The sequence below is a fragment of the Vanessa tameamea genome, chromosome 14 (assembly GCF_037043105.1).
Source record: "Vanessa tameamea isolate UH-Manoa-2023 chromosome 14, ilVanTame1 primary haplotype, whole genome shotgun sequence".
NCBI classification, from domain to species: Eukaryota; Metazoa; Arthropoda; class Insecta; order Lepidoptera; family Nymphalidae; genus Vanessa; species Vanessa tameamea.
This window is the reverse complement of record NC_087322.1, coordinates 8,502,413-8,515,582: the sequence shown is the minus strand read 5'-3', so window position 1 is coordinate 8,515,582 and position 13,170 is coordinate 8,502,413. Positions and strand designations below refer to the sequence as shown.

At 30.4% G+C, this 13,170-nt stretch overlaps 2 protein-coding genes across 2 annotated transcripts; both read right to left on the bottom strand.

Moving 5' to 3' along the window:
- Positions 1–1,289: 1,289 nt before the first annotated feature.
- Positions 1,290–2,534, bottom strand: LOC113398822 (ribose-phosphate pyrophosphokinase 2-like). The gene has a single exon (XM_026637756.2). The coding sequence runs from the start codon at positions 2,473–2,475 to the stop codon at positions 1,435–1,437; it is 1,041 nt and encodes a 346-aa protein (XP_026493541.2). The 5' UTR covers positions 2,476–2,534; the 3' UTR covers positions 1,290–1,434.
- A 2,889-nt stretch (positions 2,535–5,423) lies between these two features.
- LOC113398716 (sucrase-isomaltase, intestinal-like) lies at positions 5,424–11,843 on the bottom strand. Its single transcript, XM_064216933.1, has 7 exons — positions 11,690–11,843; positions 11,380–11,523; positions 10,353–11,286; positions 10,062–10,269; positions 7,768–8,103; positions 6,843–7,613; positions 5,424–5,820 (listed from the first exon to the last, which is right to left on the bottom strand). Exons 2-7 carry the CDS (start codon positions 11,453–11,455, stop codon positions 5,455–5,457), a joined length of 2,691 nt encoding a protein of 896 aa, XP_064073003.1. The 5' UTR covers positions 11,456–11,523; positions 11,690–11,843; the 3' UTR covers positions 5,424–5,454.
- Positions 11,844–13,170: the final 1,327 nt, after the last annotated feature.

The following is a 13,170-nucleotide window of genomic DNA, read 5'->3' as shown; positions in this document are numbered from 1 at the left end:
GTTGTGACAATCACTAGACACACTAACACTTGTGTCTATTACACGGACGACGGTGACGACGCCATCGGCAGATTCATCGGCCGAGCGGTGGGTGCCTCAGAAAAGATCACCCTAGAGCAAGACTATACACAAACGCGACATCAGTTTAATTTAAAGATATAACGCGAAGGCATAAAACTTTAAACTAAATTGTATGATAGAAAAATATCAAAACGATTACAAACTCTAAAACAGTTAGGAATATATCAAATAATTTTTAAGTAGTAAAATTGACTATATCTAAAGCTCATTGTCTTTGATTAGGTAAGCAAGACATAATATATTTAATGGCGATAATACTATAAAAAAGTGGTTTCGAAGTGTTCTTGGAATTAAGTAACTATTTTAAGTTCGACTACGGATCAAAATATAAATAAGTGCAAAATCACAGTGCCAAAGATTTAACGTTACACGAGTCGTCGAAAGAGAGTACGAAAGTCGCAGGTTCTATCAAACTCAACCTTTGGGCTGTAGTTATCCTCATCCCCGACACATGCATTATGTTAAATCAAAAGAAAAAAAAACGGACAATAGTATGTTTTTGAAAACAGTTTTTTTTATTATATGTATAAAGGCACAGTACATGGACCTTAAATTTTATACTGGGGACTAATATATAAAAAAGCAATTAAAATCCAACCTAAATATTTAATCAAATTTTAATATGTTGTTTATATCAAAGACTCATTGAAACGGTAAGTTACCTAGCTTTAAGATCTATCAAGGCAAACATAAAATAATCAACTAAATTAAAAATAAGTAAAGAATCACATTTTGAACATGAAAAAAGTATGTAGGTATATATAATATACGTACTATAGAATCTATACAACAAATATATAAAAATTAATTACAATTTACTTCCACACGATCTTTGATGAATGGGTTGTTGTACTGATAGCTATGATTATACATTAAGTAACTATATATTATATACATAAATATACGAACTGAAACTTGGATATATTATATCTTATATTCTCTGTTTTCACTAATATATATGACGTACCCTCTATATTTAAAGTTATTTGTTTCCATATATGAATAAACCTAGTTCATTGTGATCTTACGTGCATACGCAACCCTCTATCTGCTCTTGACGTATTGATTTACAACCTATTGTTAGTTTGTTTACTTTCCCGTTGTTTTGGCGTCATTAGATAATTTATAATAATAATGATCATAATCGCGAGCAGATTTCCTCGGTTGAATTAAGTGATTGTGTAATGATTAATGAATGAAATTAATGTTTTAATTTATAACAAAATGTATTTGTTCATTAAAAATATGTTTGAATCATACAAAATGTATTTAGCATGTCAAAAAGTTAGAAGCTTATATAAATAATGAAGCTTCTAATTATAGTTACGAGCAGTTAGTTATTTTTATTTACAATTAATAGGGGACGTTTGTAAAAAGATATGAAACCGACTCCGCGTAATGGGTTCTTCGTATAGCCTCTGCCAGCATCACTGATATGTCCATCGTCTGTAATTTAGGGCACAGTTTCATATTTTTATCTTGAGGTATCGTATTTGTTACCACCAAAGCTTCCAAGCATGAATTGTTTATTTTGTCAATAGCGTTACCAGCAAGAACACCGTGGGTCAATATAGCATAAATTTTACTCGCACCAGCTTCGCGTAACTTTTCAGCTCCTTTGACTATGGTATCACAAGTATCAGCCATATCATCAACCATAATAGCCGTTCTATTTCTTACGTCACCCACCAAAACAGTTGAATCTACGTCGTTCGCTCTTTGTCTTTCTTTATGAATGATAGCAAAGTCGATATCAAGTCTATCTGCTATAGATGTCATACGCTTTACACCACCAGCATCAGGTGAAATCATAACGCTGCTTTTCCATTCTGGAATATTATCTTTGATCCACTTGGTGATAGCTGGCTCTGCGTATAAGTTGTCAACAGGAATGTTAAAGAAACCTTGAATTTGAAATGCGTGTAAGTCTATTGTAATAACATGATCAGCTCCAGCAACTGATATAAGATTAGCAAGAAGTTTAGCTGTGATCGGAGCACGACTTTTTTCTTTCTTGTCTTGCCTTGAGTATGGGAAACATGGAATAACTGCTGTTACTCGGGAAGCCGATGCGATTTTACAAGCGTTTATCATGATCAGGAGTTCCATAAGGTTATCATTAATTTCACCGCAACCACTTTGCACGATGTACACATCTTCGCCCCGGACGGATTCACCAATTTCAACATTCGTTTCCTTGTTACTGAACTTTTTAGTGGTAGCTCTGCTTAAATCTAAACCAAGTCGCGAGACGATTCTCTTCGCTAAATCTGGATGCGAACTTCCAGTAAATACTTTGATGTTTGGCATTCTGGGAGTTTGCTCTGTGGTCTTCGTTTCTTTTTGTTTCTGTTTTAAGTCCACTGGATTTCCGTTATTTACGTCTGATGTCATTAGCCTGACTGATGCAAGTAAAGTATGCCGAAAGTAGTGATCGCGATAGTATATGAACTGTTATTTGCCACAAACAGATTTATCAAAGTTCAAGATGAGGTCGAGTCATATCTCAGCATCCCCGCAATGGAATACTGTTTGTTATCAACAGTGAATAACGATATAGACAAACAAAATTACATCATATTCAATATTTATATAACAAGCTCAAATTATCGTTACTAATTACTTTTACTTTTAATCGCAATGGTTTCTTGTTTGTTAGCAAATCGAAATAATCGAAATAAGCAAAGTCTAATACAATATAATCGAAAATTATATTGTATTAGACTTTGTTACTTCTAAAGGCTAAAGTAATGATTAATGAGAGTTAACAATTAACTTATATTTCTATCTCATTAAAAATGTTTCCATTAAACTATAAGTATGTTAAAATAATAAGGGTGTTACTTATAATTCCACAGTGAGTTCTTATACAGCTCAATTTAAATGCAACTCAACCAAGAATGATATTAAATATTCAGTGTTAATTTAATTTGTATTTATACATTACAGGCATATATTTTATGTCGAATTAATTAATTTAAAGTGCTACGTTGTAAATTAATTGTATTTATAGATAGTAAGCTTTCTGATATGCGTTAAAAAACGTTAATAAGGTAAAAGAATTAGACTTTTACCTTATAACGTTTTATATATAGGATTTATATTAACATAATTATTGTTTTTGAAAATTTAAAAATATTTAATTTTAAAATTGTTTTCATGTATTGCATTTTATCTACAAATGCTTTTGCAATTAGAAGTATGATCCGTTTGAAAATTTGCTTTACTTTGTGGTTGATTTTTGGTGGGACGTTGTGCAAGACCGTCTTGGTAGGTACTACAAACCATTATTTTTCTACCGCAAAACGAAAATACCTAGTATTGTTGTGTTATGGTTATAAGGGATATTACATCTAAGTTCCCAAGGTTGTGGCTCAGTGATGTTGTAAGGGATATATTATAGTGCCAATTTGTATGGGTGCTGTGGACCACTTACCATCACGTGATCTATTTGCTCCTTACATATAAGAAATTAATTACATTATATTCCATTAACAGCCTGTAAATTTCCTACTGCTAGGCTAAGGAGTCCTCTCCCTTTATGGAGAAAGCTTGGAGCATATTCTACCACGTTGCTCCAATGCGAGTTGGTGGATACACATGTGGCGGAATATCGTTTAAATTAGACACATGAAGATTTCCTTACGATGTTTTCCTTCACCGCGGAGCACGAGATAAATTAAAAACACAAATTAAGCACATGCAAATTCAGTGGTGCTTGCCTGGGTTTGAACCCGAAATCATCGGTTATGATGCACGTGTCAGATTAAGTAAGAAATAAATAAATAATTAGACAATTACAAACAAGGCAAACACTATGTATTGTATGTTTTAATCAATTATGTAATAATAAAAATCTAATGAAGGTTATTTTTGAATTGTGTTGATAACATTGATATTAAATAAGAGGGTACTTTGACTTTTCTGTTCAATATTGTGAGTCACGTGATTTTGTAGTGAGGCTTATATAAGTGATGGAAGCTCGGTACAGAACACTTTTTTTACTTTACTTTTACTTTACAGTTTCCTCTTCTTGGAGCAGCAAGGTGCTAACATTTAAGTAACGATATAATTTTGTGATATAGTATAATTGTTATTGCTTGTTAAATTATTGATTAATATATGAATTGTGTTTTTGCAATTATCAATATACAAAGTTAGTATTATATATACAAAGTTAGTATAATTGTATTTAACTAAAATGACTGTATTTTTGGATATTGAAAAAGAGTAACTATTGAGTTTCTTGTCGGTTCTTCTCGGTAGAATCTACATTCCGAACCGGTGGTAGCTTTACTTTAAATAGTTTGTTAAAGGACGATTCAAAAGTGCTTGTAAAAGCCTACTTGAATAAAGTATATTTTGATTTTGATAATGGCTAAATAAATATTTGTGTTTCATATATAATCTTTTATTATCTTATAACCTTAAAATATAATAAAATAATAAAGAAATAGAAATTATTCTTAAAATATCCTGACATAATGTATTAAGTCTCTATAAAAAATCTAACACACGCGTTCTAACCACTGGGCCATCTCGGCTCTAAGAAATTAATAATTAACAATAATATAATGTATGTTGTTGTTACCTATTACACGTGTAAAGTCGTAAAATGAGTGAATGGTCAGACTATCTTATATGCGAGCAATGAATTCGGTTATTTACATTTTTATAATTAATATTTAGTTAAAAATAAATGTTATTCGTATATCGTTTTAGAAAATATATATATATATATATACTAATATATTTTACTTAAAATCACGATTTATTGTTGCTGTCTTTTGTTATTTTAATTTGATGTAGTGTATAAATATGAGTTAAAAATATGATTATTATAAAATTGTTAATTCTGAGAAATCGAAATCTGTGCACTTATTCCGAAATCGAATCTTGTTTTATTTTTGGGGAATAATTAATTGCTTTATAAAAATAAATTAAAAGCGTAATATATTTGTTACTGTGTGTACTTTTATGACCTTTTGAGACTCTTTCAATTATTATAATTAATTATTTATTTCTAGAATTTCATTATAACCGTGTGGGCGAATTGCACTTATATTGTCATCTAATAAATTTGGATAGTTGATATAGCTCAAAAGCATCTTCATATAATATAATGATATAATTATTTATTTTACGAGTAATATTATTTGTGGAAATCTATGTTTTACACAATTTGCCCTTTCAATAATTGCGTGGACGACATGCGTGCTTTGATTGGGAAGAGAATAAAGCAAAATTAAGTCAAAACAGTTTAATAAATAAAATAAATAAACAATATCATTCCATATTTTATATCGAAATAAAATTTAAAATTAAAACATTTGTGCAACAAACACAATGTACTAAAATAGTATATGTAATCGGTTATTGTAGCAAATCTATGACAATCTCGCTATCATATTCTAAACGACACAAATCAGTAAATCTTCTGACCTCTCTATAGTTATCATAATTATTATATTCCTTATACAAACCATAGACATTAAAATATTCAAAATCGTAAGCCCACGTTCCGGTGTTGATATCACAAATGGGATCGAAGTCGTTACCTTCTGCTGTTATTGTTATATTTTTTTCGTTTGCCTCCAAGAATAATGTCATTTCGGGCGTAACATAAAGCTTTCCAGACGCATGACAATTTTCAGTATAATTAGTTTTTATACATTCCAAAGCAATTATTGCTGAGAATGGAATCAATAAACGCGTTTCTTCTGCTGTTAATCGAGCTTCCTGAAATTTAAAATTGTCGTAATTGCAATCATTCTAGTATTATAAAGATACATACATAAGTTTTGTTTGATTCTCTAAATGGATCCATTAGTAACTTCATATTTTCAATTAGGACATACATAAGTCATAGAGTATGTTAATACATTACACATTTTTTAAGATATAGCTTCATACATCTAGAGACGTAATTGTATGTCGAGATGCTTTCAAATATCTGAGGCATATGATATGTAAGATGGAGACGAGAATTCTTCTGAACTTTACAGAACGATTTTGTTATCGTTAGAAGCAGAACCATTTCAAATTAATAAACATATACTCATGTAATTTTATTTAGCTATCCTGTATGACATTCTACGAATATTTACAACAAGCTTCATTTATATAATCCAATACAGTAAAACATGCTTTATTTGTAAATTTTTATTTAAAATAAGTTTTAAATTAAGCTAAAGACAAATGTAATATGTTCTGCGGAATTTTATTAAAGAGTCGAATAGTAGATCCGGATTTAGCACACGAGGACCCTGCCTCAGGAAGGATGTACTAAATTGTCAAATCGAAATTTTGATGTAACAAGTTCATCTTTACTTCTCCTTATTGTTATCGAAATCATTGATATTGATATACTAGATATAACTGTAAATATATTGTGACGCATAGGTATTCGTATTTTAACAAAAAAACATTCCGAAAGGAGAGTAGTTGTTAGATTACATATATTTTAAGATCAGATGGATGAATTTTCAGAGTGAGATGCGAGTTATTATTTGGATTTGGAACTGTCAAACTATGTTGGACGTCATTATAACTGAAGTTAATTTGTGAGAAGCTAATTTTACACACGTGAGAATCAGAGTGGCTTTAAACTCGGGAGTTTTTATCCTTACACAGGACAAGCAGCGATGAACAGTATAATAAGGATTCCAGTTTTATTATATACATAAATCAACTTAGTATGTGACAAAACATAACCATGTACAATGTACATGTATATTTATAAAAAAAAAAAGTGATCTTACCTTTTGATAAATTAATATTGATCCACCTCTTATTAAAGTTAAAAAATCCGCTTCTGTTGTTGCTATGGTAACCGGATCTCCTTCACTTCCTTCTAATTTAAGGCCGCCCCAAAGTTCATACCACGTACCGGGAGGCAACCAGATATGAACATGACTTTGGAAAGGTTGCAAATTGGGAACAATGAGCAAGTTTTCTCCAACGCTAAATTGTGAATTAATATCATGAAGCGCTGCTGATGATGGAAATTGGTAGAACATTGGTCGAAGTAGGGGTCCTTCTTGAAGTGTGGTGTAAAAATAAGGCAATAAACCTAATCTCCGATTTAATGCCTGAGTAATTATGGCTTTATGGGTACCATTAAAGGCTAACGGGTGTCTTGGAATATCTTTTGAATGAATTTTTAATAATGGAAAATATGTCGCTGCCAAGTACCATTTGATGCAGAGACTTGCCTGAGTTTCTGGGTCATAATTTTTGGTATCACCGCAGATCGGAGATGACCAAAGCCAGGATCCTGATATTCCTCCAATTGCAGTTGCAATTAGCTCTCTATGGAGATTGGTCCATGAAACATCAATATTTTGCCTATTTATTGCAAAGCGACCGTTCATCCATAAGCTACTAGAGGAAATGGGTGTATTGTTCGTTTTTTTACTAAAAGCGTTGGCAAAGTTGTTTCCGTATTTGATATGTTTGAATAAGTATAACTCGCTGCTATTGACAAGCGATAAGTTCCATTTTGGTGTATTTTTAAATGCATCTTCGAAATTCTGTAAATGTCAATATACATTTAAATTCTGTGAATGGCAAAATTTTTGCATAAACTTCGCTTTATTCTCATTAGCATATAATTTATCCATACAAATAAAAAAGTAGCAAAAGGAAAATATTCGTTAAATAATAATTAAAATTAAAAATACAAACCTCACTAAAATATGGTAAATATAAGTCTATGTCATCAAAAGTATTATTTGTGTGATCTAATGGCCAATTATTTTCCAAAATAATGCCATCTAATTCAGTATTATAAGCCCAAAGAATATCCATAAAATTTTCAGAATTCACATCGTAACTTGGGTACAAGACCTCGTAGTCATTGATAATTCCTTTATATAACTCGGAATTTATTTGCGAACGATACATGATGTCATTAAATGTAGGTATAATTTTACAACTTTCTATAATTTCTTCTTCGTTTATTTCAAGATTTTCCGTTTCTTTAGACATTGTTTCATTAGTTTCTTCATTAATATACCGAATCTGAGGGGAATGAATATTTGATAAGTAACTTACTTCTTTTGAATGCCCCAGTTCTTATTATCCATCGATTTATTTTTTAAACAAAATTATTTTTCTTAATTTTCATACTATTCTTTTGTTTAAAAAACATTGATAAGTTTTGAGATAGATCTAATAAAAACTAACCTCAACCAACTAATATCAATGTGCTAACTACTACAAATGTTGAATGTTATATCGGGATAATACTTTAACAAATCATAGTTCTTATAATTCATTTTTATTCAAATTATAAATCATATCTCTTAGGATATTAGACTTTGATGAGGGTAGCGATTGAGGCGGTAATTTAATTAAAAAATAAACTTTTTCCTTAACAAGTGCTTTTTTAAACGTAAGTACAACCTACAATATATTTTGAAAATAATAATTTATTTTAGCTTTTGCGCTTGTCCAGGCTCATATAGGGCAGGTACCCTATGTCCTTTTTCGTATCCCCTGTACGTGTAATCGAGTATACTAAATTTATTGAAGGTCGTTTGAGTAGTTAAGATGTGAAAGCACGACAAACAAAAAACACTCACTTTCTCCACCACTGGCATCGTTCAGGAGAGATGTATTAATTAAAAAACGAGAAGTGCGCGTTGCAAGATTTCAGTTGGTATATTTATTTTATAACGTTCATTTATTCATTACTTTAATGAACTGTCTAAATGTGAAATTATATTCAACTAGCTGTTACCCGCGGCTTTGCCCGCGTAGAATATAAATATATTTACAAATTAACTTAAAATGTTACGTTAATGTAATACCTCTTTGTATACCACATTGGTGTGTATTTCAGCCCTTAGGGTAGAATATCCAGAAACGCTTAAATGCGAATCAACTCATATTTAATCGGTAGCCCAAAAATAAAATTTCGACCTTCTAACTTCAAAATGACAGACTTCCAGACTAACCTGAATATGAATTGTTAACAACTATTTTGTCCTTTAGGCCTAAAATAATAAGAAACGCTTAAATACTTATCTACTCATTTTTAATCAGTAGCTCAAAAATAAAGTTTCCTGCTTCTATCTTCAAAATTGTCGGTCTTCCAAACTATCCTATATACGAAATGTCAAACTCTATTTCTCCCCTTTGGTGTAAAATATCCAGAAACGCTTAAATACGTATCAAATCATTTTTAATCGGTAGCCCAAAAAAAAAATTTCATGCTTCTAACTTCAAAATGACGGACTTCCAGACTAACCTGTATACGAAATGTCAAACTCTATTTCTCCCCTTAGGCGTAAAATCTCCAGAAACGCTTAAATACGTATCAACTCATTTTTGATCAGTATCCCAAAAATAAAGTTTCATGTTTCTATCTTAAAAATGACGGACTTCTGTACAAACTTTCAACCCTTATATCATCCCCGTAGGGGTAGAATATGCAGAAACACTTAAATAAGTATCTACTCCTTTTTAATTAGTATCCCAAAAATAAAGTTACATGTTTCGAAAATATTCATTTAAATCATATGGTGTAAAGGGCTATATAGATAAATATTAAATCAACAATGTATTTAAAATATTTCATTGGATAAGGATTAATGCTGTATAGGTTAAAATCGCTTCGAAAATTAGCCAATAATTGTGGTAAAAAATAAATGTCAAAAAAATGTTATTGTGAGTTATCACTTACAGATAGACACATACCATCGCGGACTTTTTTGTAGACATTTTTGAGGTATACAATTCTGTAATACATTATTCTGATCTATCTCATAGTGTTCAGCCAGTGTTTGCAATATATGCGCAAAAAATGTGTCTTTTTACGACATCACATTAGGAACCTCTAAAATTATCAGTGTTTATCTACTATATTGTCCACGTATTATGCATACAAAATCATTCTCTTTAAATTTATAATATTTATAGAACAGAGAAAGATAAAAAAACAATTTAACAATATAACTTTTACCGGAAATACTTACGTAAGGTGATACGTGAGGTACAAATTTCTTTCTAGCATTTCTAACTAAAGAAGCGCCAGCGTTCACACGATCGATGTTACTTATTTCGCTATTTTTACACTGATTGCTATTGAAGACTATTGGTTCATGTCCACAATGGCTGTCATATGGCATATTCCCGTTCGTGGCGTTCGAGATGAAACTAGACAGATCCATCTCAGGAAGTTCACTGGAAAAAGAAGATAAAATAATGTAAAAGAAATTTGGGTCGCGAGTAATATTTATTATTAAATATTATTACTCTAATCTTACTTGCATATATGAATACCTAACATCCAATATTCTAATCTTTTGTTATGTCCTATTAATTTCATAACATCCTGCATAATCTTTTTGGGTTCCGGACCAGAAAACAAATGAAATTTGAAACCAAAATTTGTTATACTTCTTAAAACTATTTGATTATCAGCTCTTATAGAAATTTCTGTAGGATCGCTCACATCAATTAAAAGACCATGAAAATTATTATTTATTTTGGCATAAATTAATGGAATTGAACTAAAACTTCTGTCATTATTGTATAACACTTTTGTAGTATTTGTTTTCAATGGTATCTCTCCCAATCCGTACATAGACTCGTTTGTTAACTTAAATGCTATCTCCCAAATGTTATTAGATGCAATTAGAGGTCCTCTTGCCATATCAAAAATGGTTCCTTGCGTGGCATTCACTATTACATTAAGTTCTGGTGAAGATACTTCATACGAATATTCCGTGTTAAATGTTCTATTTCCTACAATGGAAATGTTTCTAGAATTGTAGAAAGTTAAAACCATGTGAGTAGTAGACTGTTCATTTATGGATAATTTAATTTTTGGTAAACTATTCTGAAATGAAAATGGTACTGTTGCTATCCTAGGTTGTAGGGTAGTGTATTCAGTCCAAGGCTGGTTCATTATATAGGAAAATCTTGATGGTATGCGATGGTAGCACATGTGTAAATTACGGTCGAAACAACAATGAGTGTGGCATTCTGATTCTGTCATAAATCCTACACCACATGGCAGTCTTGCCTCTCTTGATATTACACAGGAACCAACAGAATATCCATCTGATGGTGGGAGGCTTAAACTTGTGAAAAATACAAAGCGATAGAGTACTATAGGTGATACTATAGTTAAAAGTAAAAAAACGATAGCGACTTTTAGTGGCCTGTTCAATAGAATGTTATGGTACCATTTTATTTCTGGAAAGAGAATGTTTTATATTACAATAACATTTTCAGTTTATAAGAAAAAAATATTTGTTATGATTGGCTTAATTATATTCTAAGTCTTACTTTTCACTTCTTGGTACTGATAATTTAACTCCGTGTCATCCCACTCGTTTTGGGGTTCTTTAATATGAGGAATCATAATTAATAATATTTAAATACTTTGAAAAAATGACGCAATAATATCACTGTCAGGCATCACTTGAAATTCTAAAAACACGGTAAAGAATTAATAACTATTTAATATTTTAGAACGCATTGTATATTTATATTGATAATATATTACTAATTGGTTTTATTAATTTAAACAAAGGTCACACACAATCACAAGTATTAATGACACAAAAAAGTATTAATAGAAAATAAAAGCACACACATAATTACGTTTTTTGGTACACAAAACGCACTTATCACCACTATTTGATTTTTTTTTTAAAATAATACGAGGTTATTTTGCAGTAATGTTATTAATTATAACGCATCTATTGTTTTTCTTATCAATAAAATTATTCAACGTATTGACGTTCTGTGAATACCGATAATCAGTAAACAAATTCTGATTTAATTGTTAAGATAAAATGTTAAGATAAGATTAAAACTTCAATACGAAACGACAGATAATGCGACTTAAAATGTATTTAAAGTGTGTCGGCATTTACTATCGTATTGTCGAAGGTATTGAATATCGAAGTAAATTCATAGCAAATATCAAAATTGCAATATAAACTATATATATCTATATAAACTATAAATTGCAATTATAAATAAAACCAAGTATTAAATTACTAATATGTAACTTAAGGAACAAAAGTATTTTAGTAAATATTAATTATTCATATTAATGCATGTTTTAATTTTAGGGTAAACCAGATAAATCTTGTTTTTTATTTAAAAAGCAATATCAGTAATAAATTGCATAGAAAGCATATTGCTCTAAATAAATTACTAGGCACTCGAATATAAAAAATCTAGTTGTGCCAGTGGTAACATACGCAGGTTATAGTCTAGGGTTCAGAGTTTGCAAAACCAGGGTGCATCAGGGGCACCGATAGTCAAGTCTTGGACTATCGATGAGGTGCACCAGAAGGTCTTTTAAAAAACTCTTTTGTTGGAATATAAATCGCCTAAGTAAATCTTAACTGAATGTTGCGGATATTTGTTTATATTGGATACAAAATATCTTAATTGTAACTTAGCTACTAAACTGTTTATGAATCTAAATTTAATTTTAAATTTGTCTTAAGTAAGTAAGTTAAGTAAATAAGTAAGATTTTTACATTGGTTAATATTTGAAATCAATTTTGTGGGAATTTTAAAGAGCGACCTATAGTACGAATTCGGTCATGTTCGAATACGAATTTCAACCAGCGTCTTTCAGATCATTTTATTTTGGTTGCTTTGAAATAAATTCCTAGTTTCGGAAAGCTAAGTAAACGATTATGTTTTTAAAATAATCTGCAGAACAAGTTTCATAATTATTTATTTTGTTTTTCAGGCATATTTGAGGGAGAAAAATAAAAAAAAAATGAAAATAATATCGTTTTCCGTGTCGCATTTTTAAATTTGGACCGATAATTATTTATTAAATTTTGAAGTTGCAAGTTTGACTTATTTTGAAAAAATCTAAAAAACGTGATAACTCAAAAATGGTTCACTTTTGCATCATGCATATGGGGGTTAAAATTATCGCAAATAGTCACCCCTATCACCTCCTAACGGGAATACGTCGAATTACCAATAACCCTGTATACACATATAAACTCACGCAAATAGAAATCACCAAGTTAATCTACCACCCAATACAATAGCTAGTAATACAAACGCGTTTTTATCAAATCAAATCAAATCAAATCAAAA

Coding starts and splice junctions, on each gene's coding strand:
- LOC113398822 (XM_026637756.2), bottom strand. CDS start 2,475: ATGACATCAGACGTAAATAACGGAAATCCAGTGGACTTAAAACAGAAA.
- LOC113398716 (XM_064216933.1), bottom strand. CDS start 11,455: ATGATTCCTCATATTAAAGAACCCCAAAACGAGTGGGATGACACGGAG. Junction 10,270..10,352: donor TTAGGTATTCATATATGCAA/GTAAGATTAGAG, acceptor TTCTTTTTCCAG/TGAACTTCCTGAGATGGATC. Junction 7,614..7,767: donor ATTTACCATATTTTAGTGAG/GTTTGTATTTTT, acceptor TGACATTTACAG/AATTTCGAAGATGCATTTAA.